General features: G+C 37.1%; 1 protein-coding gene and 1 pseudogene across 1 annotated transcript; one reads left to right on the top strand and one right to left on the bottom strand.

The window, feature by feature from the left end:
- Positions 1-307: 307 nt before the first annotated feature.
- On the bottom strand, positions 308-893 carry LOC125823194 (uncharacterized; annotated as a pseudogene).
- A 9,197-nt stretch (positions 894-10,090) lies between these two features.
- On the top strand, positions 10,091-10,654 carry LOC125823202 (uncharacterized). The gene is made up of 2 exons (XM_049502617.1): positions 10,091-10,283; positions 10,353-10,654. The coding sequence occupies exons 1-2, from the start codon at positions 10,091-10,093 to the stop codon at positions 10,652-10,654; spliced, it is 495 nt and encodes a 164-aa protein (XP_049358574.1).
- Positions 10,655-18,338: the final 7,684 nt, after the last annotated feature.

The following is an 18,338-nucleotide window of genomic DNA, read 5'->3' on the forward strand; positions in this document are numbered from 1 at the left end:
GAAAATGATAAAACACAGTGCAAAATCATTTACTTAAAGATCATGGAGAAAGTTTCCCAGCAACAAAGAAAGGGTTAATACTCACTAGATTACTCAAGGCCTTATGAGGAGAATCGTCCAATAGAAGTGTGTGTGATTCATCATATTCACCCCTCTCCCATGGAAGATCTGGTTCAAATTTCTCCCATAATATTTTAAGCTTCTTCAAAATAATAGGCTTGCTTCTCTTCTTACCAATAACAGGGAAACAATATCAATGCAATGGGATTGATCCTGCATAACATTCTAAGTTATACTGTGTTGAAAGCTATGAATGAAAGAAACTATAACAGGAAAAGGCTAAAGATTGTCTTTCCCCATAAAAAAATTCATTGGTTGAAGACCCAAAAGCACAAGTGCCAACATTCTCCACGAGTGCTGGTAAACTGTTTCTAAGACAACTGAAATTCCTTCTCCTCTTTCTAAAATAGGTTATTAGTACTCTCAGTCTTGGATGTACTTGTTGACTCCATGTAACAATGGCAAAATCATTAACCTCAATAAACTCACTGCTGAAGCAAAATGATGTCCACATTAGCGGATTTTATTTTGCTCTTTTCAATCACGGCATCCTCCACAATTGTTGGTATAGTGCTTGCAAGAGCAAATGAATTCCTTCTCCTCTTTCTACAGTATGTTATCAGCACTTTTGGTCATGGATACATCTGCCGACTCCTTGTTTCAGATGCAAAAATAGTGCATTCATGAGGCAAAGTAGTGTCGGCATTAGTGGACTTTGTTTTGCTCTCCTCAATCGCAACATCCTCTATGATATCTGGTACACTAGTTGAAAAAAAGATGAAATTTTTTCTCTTCCTGCAATATGTTATTAGAACCCTTGGTCTTGGATACATCTTGAACTTTTCGTCTCAATTACAAAATCGCTAACCCAATAAACTTAGTGCTTTCATCAAGCAAACGGATGTCTATGTTAGTGGACTTTGTTTTGCTTTCCTGAATCACAATATACTTCAAAATTGTTTGAATACTGCTTGCAAGAGCAATAAAATTTCTTCTCTGCTTCCTGCAAGAGGTTATTAGCACTCTTGGTCTAGAAATATTTGTGAGCAATAGAACAATGTGTTCTCAAAAATCCCCCCCCCCCCCCCCCAAACCCCCACATACACACACAAACACATCAAACAAAATAAGGAAAAGTAAGAGAAAGAAAGCGAAGAATGAAATGGTGCAGAAAATGCAAATGCAGGACATGCAAGGAATACCAAACCAAAATAATTACTGTAGCATGATGTTAGATTATCTTACTAAAAATTGGAGATTTGGCCCGAAAAACAAAGGGAGAACAATTTTTGTTGCCTTTGACATGTGCAATGACTGCAGAATGTTTTCTCAAACACGAGCAGTGGCAGTAGCATTCAGTGCCGTGATCGGAATGTCAAAATTTCAGAAACTCTATGGTATCCATTCTAAAGTTCTCTTTCAAAATAGATGATAAACACCTATGATACTTGGAAAATTTGTGTCAAATTTTCCTGCAGCTTTTGCTTGGCTAGAATAAAGTTGATAAGAGATATATCTGAGGAGTTTGTTTAGTCATATGCATGGTATTTTCTTATCAGTTAATTAGCATGATATATTAAGAACCATACCTACGCTCAACTGATAAACTAGTCCATATAATTGAATTAGAGAGATTACTAGGAAATAAATGGGACATACTAGAGTCAGGTGTAATTTGATTGCCTGGTCTAGCAAAAGACCACGTGTACAGTGCAAGCACTATCTTCATAATAGAATGATAACAAAATTCAAGGAACTTTTGTGGTGTGTTACTAGATTAATGAGGGGAAAAAAGTCGAAATTTGCTTGTCAGAAGCAACAGAAACATAAAGGCTCCTTGAGCTTCAACTGAAAAAACCAATTCCAAATAATAGTATTAGTCTGATTTATCAAACAAATAAAAGAATAAAACCTGTAATCTGGTCGAAAATCACGGCCCCACTTAGAAACATAGTGAACTTCATCGACTGCAAATAGAGCAATTCCTCGACTTTCTGCAAGGCTTTGGAGGGGTTTTATGAGTCTGAAAGAAAAGGAAAAAGGAAAAAAAAGAAACTCATCTGTCAAACAACAACCAATATCCTTAAGTACAGTTCAAAAGATTAACATGCTCAATGCCTTATAATTCAAAAGATTAACATGCTCAATACCTTAGAATTCAAAAGATTAGCATGCTCAATACCTTAGAATTGTTCAAATTTTCTTAATTTTGTAGCTCATTTTACTTTACTTTACTTAATTATATGATATGTGTTCATTCAATAAACTAACCAATTTACATTGCTTAGGTAGAATAAATGCTTAAAGCTTGTTCAAGTTTCTATGATTTTCCCCTCATGATACTTACATTTACCTAACTAATTATTCATACCAAGTAATTTAAATTCACAAAAAACATATACAAGAAAATTACTTTGTAACATCTACTTATCTGTAAAGTCTCTCCGTATCCATAAAGAAAAGAAGCCCTTATCTCCAAAGTCCCTCTTGATTATTGCTTTAACTATATGAATCATACGTGTTCTAAGTATGAAAAATGCATGATATAGTACAAATGCTATTCTCAAAGCGAGTTGGATGGACAATAAGCTGAAACAAATATTTTCAACATTAAGAATGAACAATAAGCAAAAACAGAATGTTCTTAACAATAACTTCATACAGGGAATAAAATTAAAGATATCCATCCCAACATAACGGGATAATCATCAGTATGAGATTAGGAATAGTAAAAGATGTGAGTGTGAGTAATTCAACATAGTGATCGAACAGTTCTTCATCACGAGATTACAAATAAATTTATAGAAAATATGGAGATCTATAACTTACGAGGGAAAAAAGAGATACATAAGGTTACTCGTTATTAAATTAAAAAAAAGAATAAGGAAAAAAAGGAGGGACATTAGATCACTCCTAGTACTAGACTGGAGTTGAAGCAGGTGTAGGTTAATTAGTTGCACTTTTAACAAAACGTTACCACACCATTCCTTGGACTAGGAGACTGCTTGAAATAGACTTAAGTCTTAAGAGAACTATCAGTGACATGGATAAGTGTCTAAAGCTAGACTGCTACTGTGAAAGTGTAACTAATCCTCGATTTTCTCTCCATCTGACAGATCAAAAATAACATAAAACTTCCATAGCAAATAAGACTGGTTATTAAATATGAAATCTAAACATAGGCTATCAGAAAGGGAGCATGAGGAAACTAAGAGGAAGATCATATACAATGGCTTGGATCTTAAGAAACAAGAGTATAACTTTAAGAGGAAAAGTAGGCAGAAACATTACATTCTACCTCTATTTTCAAGGTATAACAACTTCATACGCAAATTATCACCTGCCATAGCAAGAGATACTAAAGCTTCTCCTAGCAAGGACACTCTCATATATATAATATATAATGTTTCCTTTCTTATTGTTCATGTATCACAAGTATCTTTGCAGGTGTATACATTTTTTACAACAATGTTAGACACTCTAGTACTGTTGCCTACTTTTGTTAATTCTTTTGGCAAACCAAGAATCAATCATTATTACTAGGCAATATTGTAGTCATTTTTCTAGTCTTCGGTAAACAACGCCTACTATCTTAGTGACTTAGTCTTGATTGTTATGGTCTCCTTGTTTCTTACTGATAAAATCTCTTCTAGTCAATCTACGAACCTTTAGATTCAGAAACTAATAAAGGCGAAACAACAAAAACATAATGCTTAAAAGATTTACATGAAACCTACATTATCATTGACTATTTCAGCCCTAATCAGTTTATTAGTCTAATCAAAAAGAAATTCTCATACTTATTTAGTGATATATGCACAGGGCAAAGAATCAACTGATGTAGGTAATAGAACTACGAGCTATACTCCCAAATATAAAAAAAAACGTATCAACAAAGACAAGAATATCAAAAACCCTAATGCTAAATATGTAACCACACGCAAGCAATAAACCCAGATCCCATAAATTTTGACTTTTAAAGATAAAATTTCTACCTGATAAACCTTATTCCAACAAAATCCTTTCAATGTAATAAAGCTTTAAGAAATCATCTTCTTAATTTAAGCATTTTTGTTCTGTTATTGAAGAAAAATAGAAAAAAAATCATCATGAATTTTCGCATGTCAGAGATAAAAAATGAAATTTTGAAACCATTCTACAATTTGCTTTGACAAAAAATTGTACTTTATGCATTGACTAAGGAATACCTGTTAATTTTGAAACCATTCTTCAATTCTTCAATTTTCTTTGTGAAAAATTTCAGATTTGGAACTTCAATGAGCTGAACCGAGTTGAGCGTTCTTTCTTCAAGAAATTGGGGATTTCTTCAATGAGTTGAGCTGAGCGTTCTTTCTTCAAAAAAAATTGTACCTTATGACTTATTTTTTTCCCAAATAAAAATGTTAGCGGGCTCTTGAAAATGTTAGAGGGAATATGTTATTTTAGTGAAAAGTTTAAGGTCACACTTGTAATGTGTTGTTTTTACAATTTTAAAATAACATATTTTAAAAGTGTGGCCATGTATGTAAATCGTTGTTGCCAATTATATCATAATGTAACAACGCTTATAAAGTGTAGCCTATACCATTAAAGAGTACGCTTTACAAGTGTTGCCAATATTATCGAAGCCAAAAGTAAAAAATGTGGGCTACTCTTTAAAAGTGTAGCCAAAAATATTTTAGGCAACACTTTACAAGTGTTGTCAAGATTTAGTGTGGCCGTAAGCCTAAAATGTTGTAGTGCACGAGTAAGTTGAGTCTTTTTGTGTGCATTCATAATTGAATCTTGTGTAGCACTGTTTGAGACATCCTTTTTGAACTGCTGAACTTGACTTTTACTTGAGGAGAAGCAAAAATTTAAGTTGGGGTTATTGATGTATCCACGATTTGGACTCTTTTAGGGCTTTATTTTGATAGATTTACTGTCCTCAAATGCTTATTTTGTCTCAATAACTGATGAAATTCCTTGAGTTTCAGGTATTTGGAGTTTGAGACAAAACATGGACACTGTTGAGCAGAAAGGAACAAGGCAGCTGAAAAGAACAAAGAAAAGACGGCCTAAGGATTGCCTAAATCATTAGGCGAGTCGCCAAATGGCTATGTTCTTGCCTAATATTCCAGTGTGCCAAGCTCTGAATGAGAAAATTGAGTCGGCAAGATAAATGAGCAGTCGCTGAATGATTGCGCGATGCAGTACTCCATCGCCTAACGTTACAGAACTAGAATTTTCTGAAGGCCAATGTAGAAATGCGATAAATCAGACCAAAGAGTGGATCACTGAGTGGATTGGCGATCCCGACTAACTGTGTCGAGTGGTCCTTCGCAGCACACTTTTGGACAACTATAAATACTTGTTTGAATTTTTAGTTTAGCATGCAATTAGTATCAAATTTTAGAATATTGAACATTATTTTCAGTTTTTAGAACTTAGAGTTTTGGAGACTTTGTTCCTTAGATTTGAAGATTTCCATTTCTAAGCAATTGGAAGTAGGTATTGAAGATTCTTCATCTTAGACGTGTGTGAAGACAATATCTATCGTACCCATTTGATAGAAACACTTTTCGGTATCGATTTCTATCTCTTTACTATGTCTAGCTAAAACCCCAATTCTTGGTGTGTGATTATGTGAATATGGGTTGAATTTACTGCTGGGTATTGCTAATAGATAATTAATTTGCTGTTTAAAGGTGATTTCGTTCAGTAGTTATGTTTGAAGTTAATGGGGTTGTTGTTGCTAATACAATTTTATCTTCGTATTTTTGACTTGCTTGAGAGAGGTTTTAAAACCAAAACTACTGAATCGATAGTCTTTGGTTATTGGGTTGTCGTGGGTTTAGCTCGAGAGAGTGAATCCTGAACCCTCTTCCACAGATTCAGCTCGAGAAAGTGAATGGACTAAGGCGAAGGCAATGCTTCATTGTTGCTTATTGGTGTTCGAGAGAAGCCGATTTGATTCAGGGTAAATTGTTCGAGAGAAAATTTACCCTACTAAAGTCTAGCTTAGTTACCAATTTACAATGATTTACTATTAATAGCATTTACCCGGTTATTTATTTAGCCTATATTCTTCTCACATCCCAAGAATCCCATCTCCATATTCATATTTGTATATTATTTGCTGCTTCTAGTTGATAATTGACTACAAAACCCCCTTCGATAATTGACACTTGTGTCACCCTTTAAATTGATATGTTTTTCTTCGTATAAGTCTTTAGCTATAATTGACTTGAGTGAAGTTCTTGCTTTTCTCTTAATTCTCGATTACAAACCGCTCCCTTGGGACTCGACTCCAACTCACTAGTTGAGTTATATTACTATTGAACGACCATGGACTCTTAGTATTGGATGTAGCGTCTGGATACGTCAAATCAATACTTATCAAACCACTTGAGGCCCACACTCTTTCGAATCAAATTGGCCAAATGAGATGCAATAGTAGAGAAACTTTAAACAATTAATAGCCTACAATTCCTATAAACCCTGAATCTCAGTAATTGATGTAGGCCTGGTCCAACCCTAACTGTCTCGATCTTGGTTGGATCTAACCAAATACCCTCATTGGACACCATGTGCCCCAAAAATGCAACAAAATCAAGCAAAATCTCACACTTCAAGAACTTGGCATATACCTTCTGTTCCCTCAATCTCTAGAGTACAATTCCAAATACCGATCGTGATCCTCATCGGTTTGGTAGTACACCAAGATATCATAAATGAGCATTATCACAAAGAAATCCAGATAAGGTCGGAAACCTCGTTCATCAACTCATGAACACTTCAGGGGCATTGGTTAAACTAAAAGACATCACAAGAAACTCATAGTTCCCATAACGAGTTCTATAAGCTATCTTTGTGTAACACCTCGTATTTGAAAAGAGGACAGATAGCCATTTTTTAGAGGTTGCAGGTGCCACAGACCGTAGGCAGGGTCTGTGGGTGGGCAACCAAAACAGGCTCAGAAAAGGGAAACCACGACCTGAACAACGGACCGTCAGTTAGAGCACGGTCCGTGGTTGAGGGCCTGTGGTTCAAAGGCCACAATCTTGTATCTCACCACGAATGATGGTCATACAGGACAACCCGCCGTCCTGACCATGGTCCGTCGTCAGTGGTCTGTGGATGGTGAACTGTCAGTTATTTTCTAGGGGCAGTAGGGTATTTTGCTAATTAATGTAGCCTAATACTATGTTATTTTTCCTATGTCTAAGAACCCAATGTAAGCATTTTAACCCCCAAATTCAACCAATTAAATTCATTCTTCCAAAATCACAAAAGAAGAATTCTCCAAATAATTCTCTCTCTAGAAACTTGAAGAAGAAAAAGGATTCAACCTAGGGTTTCAAGGCAAGTCTCAATTCCTCCATTGAAGATAATCATTTGGACTTGAGTTATGATAGTTTTCATCCATGTAGTTCCCAAATTCTCCTATTTTCAAAGGTAGAAATCCCCAATTCAGTTAGGGTGTTCTTTAATTACCATGGGTTCTCTTGATTATTGATTTAAATGATTGAATTATGATCTCTTATGCATGAATTGATGAAATACTATGATTTTATAATGTTTCCCTTAAGAACTCATATAAACCCCATGTTTTCCAAATTATGATCATGTGATGTGGGTTGTTGGTTATGAAAGAAGAGTTTTATGAACAAATGCATGAAGTGATAGAATCACACGAATTTATGATGAAATCACTATCTAATCCTTGATTTTTAGATGTGGTGATTGAAAGTAGGCTTTGAACCTTGAAAGGGTAAAGTGTGAGTTTATGCATGTTTTTATGAAACCTATGTAAATGTTTTACGAATGCTTTGAGAGTAAAGTATCAATGATGATATTGTTGTTGTGTTGTTGAAAGAACATTCTCATAAACATATTCAAACATGATTGTGAAAGGTTTTCTCACATAATAAGGATTCTAAGGTTGAAAGGATTTCTCACCTAAATGAATCAAAGACAAGGAGCTATCCTAATGAAACTTAGCTTGGATTGGAAAGATGACATGCCCTTCAATGAATAATGAGAACAAGTAAGAAATGATTACTCCTTGGGATTTATGTTTAGCACCGAGAGAATATTAAGATGGAAGCTCTCTCCTCATCCCATACCTATGTGCTACATAGGATGATTGTATAGATAGACATTAGCTACTGGATCCACTTAAACTAGAAATTCATGGTCCTTACCTTGGAAAGTAGGATAACCCTTTTTGGTGTGGGAGACACCAGGGGATCATGTTATAACTCACACGGTCTTTATGTCGGTTAAGGCTAATTCCCCACATTAATAATGGACTAAGATTACTCAAGGAGTATCTCATATGTGTTCAAAGGTTTTAAAGATGATTAGCTTGCATTGGCCATGTTTCATGAAGTATGTTTTCTAACCTTCTTATATCATGCTTTAGCTTGGTCAATTGCATGTCATCAAATGTCCCATTTTAGCATAATTTAATGTTTAATGCATGGTATCGTACTTGGTACATTGTTTTGTACTAACACATACTCTTGCCTACATTTTTCCTAAATGTAGGATCCGATATTGAGGGTTCTCAATTTCGTGCTAGAGGTTGGCTTGGTCGATTTCCCAAGCTTTGGTGATTCCTCATGCATTCTAGGACGGAGTTATATTGTTTTCAGTTTCTTACTTTTCAGTTTTGGACATGATGTATGCGCTAGGGATAATTTCATTCTATTGTATTAGATGGTTCTTGCGACAAAGTATTTTAGACATCCGCTTTACTTTTATAAAAACTTTTAGACTTGAAATGTTGTTTTATCTCATTGTTCTATTTCTTATGTTATGAATTCTATGTGGCTTGTATGGGGCCTCTCGGGGTACTATATGCCATGTTACATCTAGGGTGTACCCTTGGGTCATTACAAACTTGGTAATTAGAGCACAAGGTTTAGATTGGTCCTAGGATGTCTCAAAATCCACGTCTAGTAGAGTCTGGTTCATGAGTGTGAAGTGTGCCACATTTATGAATAAAAGGCTACAAGATGTTTAGGAAATTCCATTGTTTTCATTACTCTTAAGTCATGTGATAGAGTTTAACTCTATAAGGTCTCTCTCCTAATCCTTATCTGATGTTGTACATGATATTTCTACTCGAAGAGCGTATACTAGAAGGAATGTGAGGGACAATGTAGAAAAAGAAGCTCATCCTCAAGCTCTTCAAGCTCCGGTCAATCCTTTGGACGAACAAGTATCTAACAAAGTTTAGGGCTTCTTTTCAAGTATTTTTCTCAAGCCATGATGACTCAAGATCCACGTCTAGTAGAGTCTGGTTCATGAGTGTAAAGTGCGCCACATTTATGAATAAAAGGCTACAAGATGTTTAGGAAATTCCATTGTTTTCATTACTCTTAAGTCATGTGATAGAGTTTAACTCTATAAGGTCTCTCTCCTAATCCTTATCTGATGTTGTACATGATATTTCTACTCGAAGAGCGTATACTAGAAGGAATGTGAGGGACAATGTAGAAAAAGAAGCTCATCCTCAAGCTCTTCAAGCTCCGGTCAATCCTTTGGACGAACAAGTATCTAACAAAGTTTAGGGCTTCTTTTCAAGTATTTTTCTCAAGCCATGATGACTCAAGACAACATGGAGGTTGTAGTTCCTGTGAACCCTAATGTGGGTACGACGACTTCTAGAGTGAGGGACTTAACAAGGATGAATCTTTTGGAGTTTCATGGTTCAAAGGTTGAGAAAGATCCTCAAAAGTTCATAGATGAGGTCTACAAGGTATTTATGATCATAGGAGTGACATCGGTGGAAAAGGCAGAGTTGGCCGCTTATTAACTTAAGGATGTCACTCAAATATGTTATAATCAATGGAAAGAAGGTAGACTGGAAGATGCGTGTCCTCTTTATTGGGAGAAGTTTAAGGCTACCTTTCTTGATAGGTTCTTTCCCCTTGGGATGAGTGAAGCAAAAGTTCTTGAGTTTATCAACCTTTATCAAGGAAGTATGAGTGTGAGGAAATATGGTTTGAAGTTTACTCAATTGTCTAAATTTTCTCCAACAATGGTTGCTGATTCGAGGGCAAAGATGAGTAAGTTTGTTTCAGGTATGTCTGAAATGGTGGTTAAAGAGTGCCATACCACCATGCTCATCAATGACATGGACATCTCTCGTCTCATATTTCATGCCCAACAAATCGAAGAGGAGAAACTTAAGGAAAGGTCTAGGGAAACAAAGAGGGCTAAAATCGATGATGGTAATTTCTCACATGCAAGGTCCGATGGACATGGTCGTCCTAGATTTTGACAAGGGTTTTCTGGTCAAGGTTCCTCCAATTCTCCTTCTAATTTCAACAAAGAGAGGGTGTCTAACCCTAAACATCAAGGAGGGAATGGTGGTGGATCTTCATTGCCTAGGTCTACTTGTGTTAAGTGTGGAAAGAAGCACGAGGGTAAGTGTCTAGCTGACACAAATGGTTGCTTTAGTTGTGGTAAAAATGGTCATAAGATGGGGTATTTCCCAATGCTTATAGCTAAGGGAAGAGAGGGCAAGCAAGCTCCTCTTAGTGGTTCGAGTTCAAATGCTCCCAAGAAAAACCAATTCTATTGCCCTCCAGACTTGTGGTGAACAAGAGAGTTCTCCCAATGTGGTTACCGATATGTTCAAAGTTTTCCAACTTGATGTATATGCTTTACTTGATCCCGGTGCTACCTTGTCTTTTGTGACGCCATATGTGGCTATGAGGTTTGATGTTCTTCCGGATGTGTTGTTATTTTCTGTCTCTACCCTTGTTGGTGATTCTGTAGTGGCTAAGAGGGTCTATAGAAGATGTCGTGTGTCCTTATCCCATAGAGTTACTCTTGTTGATTTGGTAGAGCTTGATATGTTAGATTTTGATGTTATCCTTGGTATGGATTGGATGCACTCTTGTTACTCTTATGTTGATTGTAGAACTCATGCAGTCAAGTTTCGGTTTCCAAATGATCCTATCCTAGAGTGGAAGGGGAGAAATTCTATGACTAAGGGTTAGTTTGTTTCTTGTCTTAAAGTTATAAAGATGATTTCTAAGGGTTGCATGTACTATCTAGTTAGGGTGAGGGATGTATATTCTGAAACCCCTACTTTAGAGTCGGTCTCCATTGTAAATGAGTTTCTGGATGTTTTCCCCGATGATTTACCTGGTATTCCTCCCGAAAGGGAAATATACTTTGGTATAGACCTTCTCCCAAATACACAACCTATTTCTATTCCTCCTTATAGAATGGACCCGACAGAACTAAAGGAGTTGAAAGAACAATTGAAGGATTTGTTAGATAAGGGTTTCATCCAACTGAGTATCTCTCCATGGGGTGCTCCAGATTTTTTATTAGAAAGAAGGATGGTTCTCTTCATATGGGTATTGATTATCATCAGTTGAACAAGGTGACCATTAAGAATAAGTATCCTCTTCCAAGAATAGATGATTTGTTTGACCAACTTCATGGAGCAATTTACTTCTCTAAGATTGATCTTCGGTTGGGTTATCACCAATTGAGGGTGTAGGAAAATGGTATTGCGAAAATGGCTTTTAGAACCCGATATGATCATTATGAGTTTTTGGTGATGTCTTTTGGTTTGACTAATGCGCCGGGGGCATTTATGGATTTCATGAATAAAGTGTTTAGGTAATACCTTGACATGTTTGTGATTGTGTTCATTGATGATATTTTGTTTTATTTAAGAAGTGAGAATGAACATATTAATCATTTTTGGATTGTGTTGCAAATTCTCAAATAACAACAACTCTTTGCAAAGTTTAGCAAATGTGAGTTTTGGTTAAGATCCGTAGCTTTTCTTGGTCATATCATTTCAAGTAAGGGTATTGAGGTAGATTAGGATGGATGCGGTCAAGAGTTGACCTAGACCTCTAACCCGTTCGGATATTAGAAGCTTCTTGGGTTTTGCCGGTTACTATAGGAGGTTTGTTGACGGTTTTTCTTCCATTCCCTCTCCATTGACAACTTTGACTCAAAAGAAAGCTAAGTTCATATGGTCTGAATCTTGTGAGAAAAGTTTCCAAAAGTTGAAAGATAGACTTACTTTTGCTTCGGTGTTAACTTTACCGAAAGGTATGGATGGTTTTGTGGTTTATTGTGATGCCTCTAGAATTGTATTTGGATCTTTGCTTATGTAAAATGGTAAAGTCAATGCCGATGCTTCAAAGCAACTTAAGATTCTTGTGAAGAATTATCCTACCCATGACCTGGAATTAACGGCGATTGTTTTTGCCTTAAAGATATGGAGGCATTATTTGTATGGTATTCATGTTGATGTTTTCACTCACCATAAGAGTTTGAAATATCTGTTTAAGAAAAAGGATTTGAATTTTTTCCAAAGAAGGTGGCTTGAGTTATTGAAGGATTATGACAAAAGTGTTCTCTATCACCCCAGTAAGCCAAATGTGGTGGCGGATGCTCTTACTCTGTTGTCTATGGGTAGTGTGGCTCATATTGATGATGATAGAAAAGAGTTGGTTCGAGATGTTCATCGATTGACCCGGTTGAGAGTTTAGTTAGTAGACTCTACCAAGGGTGGTGTTATGGTTCACAATGGTGCAGAGTCATCTTTTATGGCGGATGTGAAAGCAAAGTAACGTATTGATCCAATTTTGGTTGAATTTAAAGAAGCGGTGCTTAAGAAATATGTTGAGGCTTTCTCCTAAGGGGGTGATGGTGTTCTTAGATACCAAGGTTGTTTGTGTGTTCCTAATATGGGTGACTTGAGGGAACAAATCTTGTTAGAATCTTATAGTTCTCGATATTCCATTCACCCGGGAGCCACAAAGATGTACCGTGATTTGCGAGAGATCTATTGGTGGAATGGGATGAAAAAGGATATTACGAAATTCATGGCTAAGTGTCCTAATTGTCAACGGTTGAAAGTTGAGCATCAGAAGCCGGGAGGTTTGTTCCAAGACATTGGTATTCTTACTTGGAAGTGGGAAGACTTGAATATGGACTTCATAGTAGGGTTGCCACGCACTCGATGACAACATGACTCGATTTGGGTTATAGTAGATCGAATAACAAAAATGGCTCATTTTATTCCCGTCAAGGTTTCCTATTTGGCAGAGGATTATGCTAAGTTGTACTTAAGAGAAATGGTAAGGTTGCATGGAGTGCCCTTGTCCATTATTTCTAATCGTGGTACTCAATTCACTTCTCAGTTTTGGAAGTCTTTTCAAAAGGGTCTTGGCACTAAGGTTAAGCTTAGTACGACTTTTCATCCCTAAACCGATGGGAAAGCGGAGCGTACCATCCAAACTCTGTAAGATATGTTGAGAGCTTGTGTGATTGATTTTAAGGGTAATTGGCATGACCATTTGCAATTGATTGAGTTTGCCTATAATAATAGCTATCACTCGATTATTGGTATGGCTACATTTGAGGCTCTTTATGGTAGGAGGTGTAGATATCCTATAGGTTGGTTTGAGGTGGGTGAAGTTGCCTTGATAGGACCCGAGTTAGTTTATGAGGCTATAGAGAAGGTTCGACTTATTAGAGAAAGATTGAAAATGACTCAAAGTCGACAAAAGTCATATGTCGATGTTAGAAGAAGGGATGTTGAATTTGATGTACATGAATGGGTTTACTTTAAAATATCATCCATAAAGGGTGTATTGGGGTTTGGTAAGAAAGAGAAGCATAGTCCCCGTTTTGTAGGCCCATATGAGATTTTGAGACATGTCGATAAGGTTGCTTATGAACTTGATTTGCCTAATGAGTTGGCATCGGTGCATTCGGTTTTCCATGTCTCTATGTTGAAGAAATGTGTTGGTGATCCGACATACATAGTCCCTTTAGAAGGTTTGGGAGTCAATGAGAATCTTTCTTATGAGGAAGTTCCAGTTGAGATTTTAGACTGGCAAGTCAAGAAGTTGACAAACAAGGAAGTTGCTTCCGTGAAAGTGTTATTGAGGAATCATTTAGTTGAGGGTGCTACTTGGGAGGCCGAGTCCGATATGATGTCCTGATATCCTCATCTTTTTCCTTCTACTCCTACTTTAGCTTGAGGTAATGAGTTCCTCATGGTTTGTTCTTTGTTTTGGAGTCATGTGTGTTCTAGATATTCCCATGATTTCCTTATGTAATGCATGTTCATGAAAAACTTGTGTTTTGAAAGAAAATGAGTTTATGTGATTGATATTCCTCATGTTGTTGTGCATTGAGTATAAGTTGCCCATAAACTTCAAGAGATGAATTGTTGAACATGCTTTACCTATGCTATTTAGTATGAATTGCATAACGTCTCCCTGAGATGATGTTGAACATGCTTTTAGCTTGGAGAAGGTAGTTCCTTCTTGAATATGAGAAATCTGAAATTTCATGCATATTTGTTTGTTAGGTCTAGTTCCTACCTTCCTTATTATGTATTGAGTATGTTTTGCTTAGAGTCGATGTTTACTCCTTGGTTATGTGCATTTTGATGAGATTGCATGCATGATGGGCTACTAGTCTTGAGTCGTTTCCTTTAAAGAGGTTCCTAGAATCTCATTTGAGGACGAATGTTCCCAAGGGGGAGATAATGTAACACCCCATATTCGAAAAGAGGCAAGATAGACATTTTTCCGAGGTTGCAGGTGCCAACCATGATCCGTGAAGTGGACCACGGACCGTAGGTAGGGTCCATGGGTGGACACGAAAAACATGCTTAGAAAAGGGAAACCAAGGCCTAACCAATGGACCGTCGGTCCGACCACGGTCTATTGTTGAGGGCCTGTGGTTCAAAGGCCACAATCTGGTTTCTGACCAAGAACGACGGACGTGCAGGATGGCCCGTCATCCTAACCACGGTCCGTCATCAGTGATCCGTGGATGGTGAACTGGCATTTATATTTTTAGGGGCAGTTGGGTCTTTTCCTAATTAATCTAGCCTAATACTATGTCGTTTTTCCTAAGTCTAAGACCCCTATATAAGGATTTTTACCCCCAAATTCTATCAATTCAATTCATTCTTCCAAAATCTCAAAAGAAGAACTCTCCAAATAATTCTCTCTCTAGAAACTTGAAGAAGAAGAAGGATTCAACCTAGGATTTCAAGGCAAGTCTCAATTACTCCATTGAAGATAAGCATTTGGATTTGAGGTATGATAGTTTTCATCCATGGAGTTCCCAAATTCTCCTATTTTCAAAGGTAGAAATCCCCAATTGAGTTAGAATTTTCTTCAATTACCATGGGTTCTCTTGATTATTGATGTAAATTATTGAATTATGATCTCTTATGCATGAATTGATGAAATACTATGATTTTATAATGTTTACCTTATGAACCCATGTCAACCCCCATGTTTTCCAAATTATGATCATGTGATGTGGGTTGTTAGTTATGAAAGTGGAGTTTTACGAACCAATGCATGAAGTGATAGAATCACATGAATTTAAGATGAAATCCCTATCTAATCCTTGATTTTTATATGTGGTGATTGAGAGTAGGCTTTGAACCTTGAAAGGGCAAAGTATGAGTTTATACATGTTTTTTATGAAACCTATGTAAATGTTTTACGGATGCTTTGAGAGTAAAGTCTCAATGATGATGTTGTTGTTGTGTTGTTGAAAGGACATTCTCATAAACACATACAAACATGATTGTGAAATATTTTCTCACATAATAAAGCTTCTAAGGTTGAAAGGTTTTCTCACCTAAATGAATGAAAGACAAGGAGCTATCCTAATGAAACTTAGCTTTGATTGGCAAGATGACATGCCCTTCCATGAATAATGAGAACAACTAAGAAATGATTATTCTGTGGAATTTATGCTTAGAACTGAGAGGATATTGAGATGGAATCTCTCCCGTTAGTAGATGCCAGGTTTCTAGAAGAAATCTCCTTATCCCTTACCTATGTGCCCCCATAGGATGATTGTCAAGATAGACATTAGCTAGTGGATCCACTTAAGCTAGAAATTCATGGTCCTTACCTTGGCAAGTAGAACAACCCTTTTCGGTGTGGGAGACACTGGGGGATCATGTTATAACTCACATGGTCTCTATGTCGGTTAAGGCTAATTCCCCACATTAGTAATGAACTAAGGTTACTCAAGTAGTATCTCATATGTGTTCAAAGGTTTTAAAGATGATTTGCTTGCATTTACCATGTTTTATGAAGTATGTTTTCTAACCTTCTTATATCATGTTTTAGCTTGGCCAATTGCATATCATGAGATGTCTCGTTTTAGCATGCTTTAAATTCTTTTTGCATGGCTATCATTCTTGGTACATTGTTTTGTAATAATGCATACTCTTGCCTACATTTTCCCCTAATGTAGCGTTCAATATTGAGGGTTCTCAGTTTCGTGGCTAGAGGTTGGCTTGGTCGATTTCCCGAGCTTTGGTGAGTCCTCATGCATTCGAGGACAAAGTTATATTGTTTTTAGTTTCTATCTTTGTTTTTAGTTTTGGACATGATGTATGGGCTAGGCCTAATTTCATTATATTGTATTAGATGGCTCTTGAGACAAAGTGTTTTAGACTTTCGCTTTTACTTTTATAAAAACTTTTGGACTTGAAATGTTGTTTTATCTCAATGTTCAATTTTTATGTTATGAATGCTTAGTGGCTTGTATGGGGCCTCTCGAGGTCCTATACGCCATGTTACATCTAGGGTGTACCCGTGGGTCATGACACTTAGGGATATTTGATACCCTAATCTTCAGTTGATGATAGATGCACTTGAAATCAATCTTCAAAAACAAAGATACCCCTTAAGCTAATCAAATAAGTCATCAATACGAGGAAGAGGATACTTGTTCTTCATTGTTACTTTGTTCAACTATCGATAATCAATACACATTCTCATGGTTCCATCATTTTTCCTTACAAAAAAATATAGGAGCACCCCACAGAGAAACACTAGGGTGAATGAACCCCTTACTTAACAAGTCATGTAACACTGATCCTTCAATTCCTTCAACTCTGTTGGACCCATGCGATAAGGAAAAACAGAGATGGGCTTGGTGCCCAGCTCCAAGTAGTAGCAAAATCAATATCCCTATCTAGAGGAGCACCAGGAAGATCAGTATGAAAGACATCTAAAAACTCTCAAACCATGGGCACAAAATCCATGGGAGGTGACTCAACACTAGTATCTCGAATAAAGGCCAAATAAGACAATCACCCTATATCAACCAATCACTTAGCTTGAATGAATAAGATAACTTTGCAAGGGTAAGAACTGCTAGAACCCGTCACTCAACTCTCGGGACACCCGACATTACTAAGGTCACAATCTTAGAATAAAAATCAAGAATAACATAATGTAGGAAGGTCCAATCCATACCTAAATAATATCAAAGTCTCTGCCATCCCAAAATGATCAAGTCTACTCAAGTAACATACCCAGCCAAAGAAACAAGACATGACCAATACACTCAATCCACTACTAAGGACTCGCCCACTAGTGTCGAAACATGAATATGCACATGCATACTATTAGACATCATATCAAATCCAATAGTAAAATAGGTAGACACACACGAGAAAGTAGACCTCAGATAAAATAATGCATACACATGTTGTTGGCAAACTGGGACGATACTTGTAATAACAATATCAAAAAACTCAGCCTCCATAGAAAAGCATAACACTAGCCCTTTCGAACACTTACACTTTGAGTAGAACCCCTACCTCCACTCTGCGGAGCTAGAGCACCCCTACCAAAAGTCCTTCCACCTCTGTTGGACTGACCTCTGCCTCGACCGCTGGCCAGAGGTGCCGAATCTCTAGTTGGAGCAGCTGAATGCTGGGGCCCATCCTGAGTGAGTCTGCAAAGGACACTGCCAAATCAAATGACCTGGATACCCACAACTGTAATAAAACCTCGGTGTGGAAGGTTGATGTTGCTAACTAGATGAGCTACCATGGCTACCTCGGCCAAAACCATAGGACCCTCGAGATGTCTGCCAGCGATGCATGAATAGGTCAACGATGCTTAAATGAGCCACTACCTCTATGTGAACATTTGCCTCTAGATGAGGCACAAAAATACTAACAAGATTATTAGACCCTCTTGTGGTCCCTTAACCCTTCCATAACCATCAACTCTACCTCCTTGGTAGTACTCACAATCGATCGGAGGGAAGCCCCTTCTTTGGGTGGTTTAAACACATAAGACCTAATAGAGAAAGTCAACCCTCTCACAAACATGCAGTCTCTCTTTGCCTCATCCGGGACAATATTCATGGCGTGCCCAGATAACTAACATAATGAGCCTAGTACCCAGACACGAATGAACTGCCTTGAGGCAAGCTCTCAAACCTCAATCGACTCTCCTTTT

This window comes from Solanum verrucosum, unplaced genomic scaffold (assembly GCF_900185275.1).
Source record: "Solanum verrucosum unplaced genomic scaffold, falcon-dt-bn FXZP01000301.1, whole genome shotgun sequence".
NCBI classification, from domain to species: domain Eukaryota; kingdom Viridiplantae; phylum Streptophyta; class Magnoliopsida; order Solanales; family Solanaceae; genus Solanum; species Solanum verrucosum.

Bases quoted from the DNA above. Each gene is read 5' to 3' on its own strand.
- LOC125823202 (XM_049502617.1), top strand. From the start codon at position 10,091: ATGGTTGCTGATTCGAGGGCAAAGATGAGTAAGTTTGTTTCAGGTATG. The intron at 10,284-10,352 runs GTAATTTCTCAC...TTTCTGGTCAAG, and splicing joins GAGGGCTAAAATCGATGATG to GTTCCTCCAATTCTCCTTCT.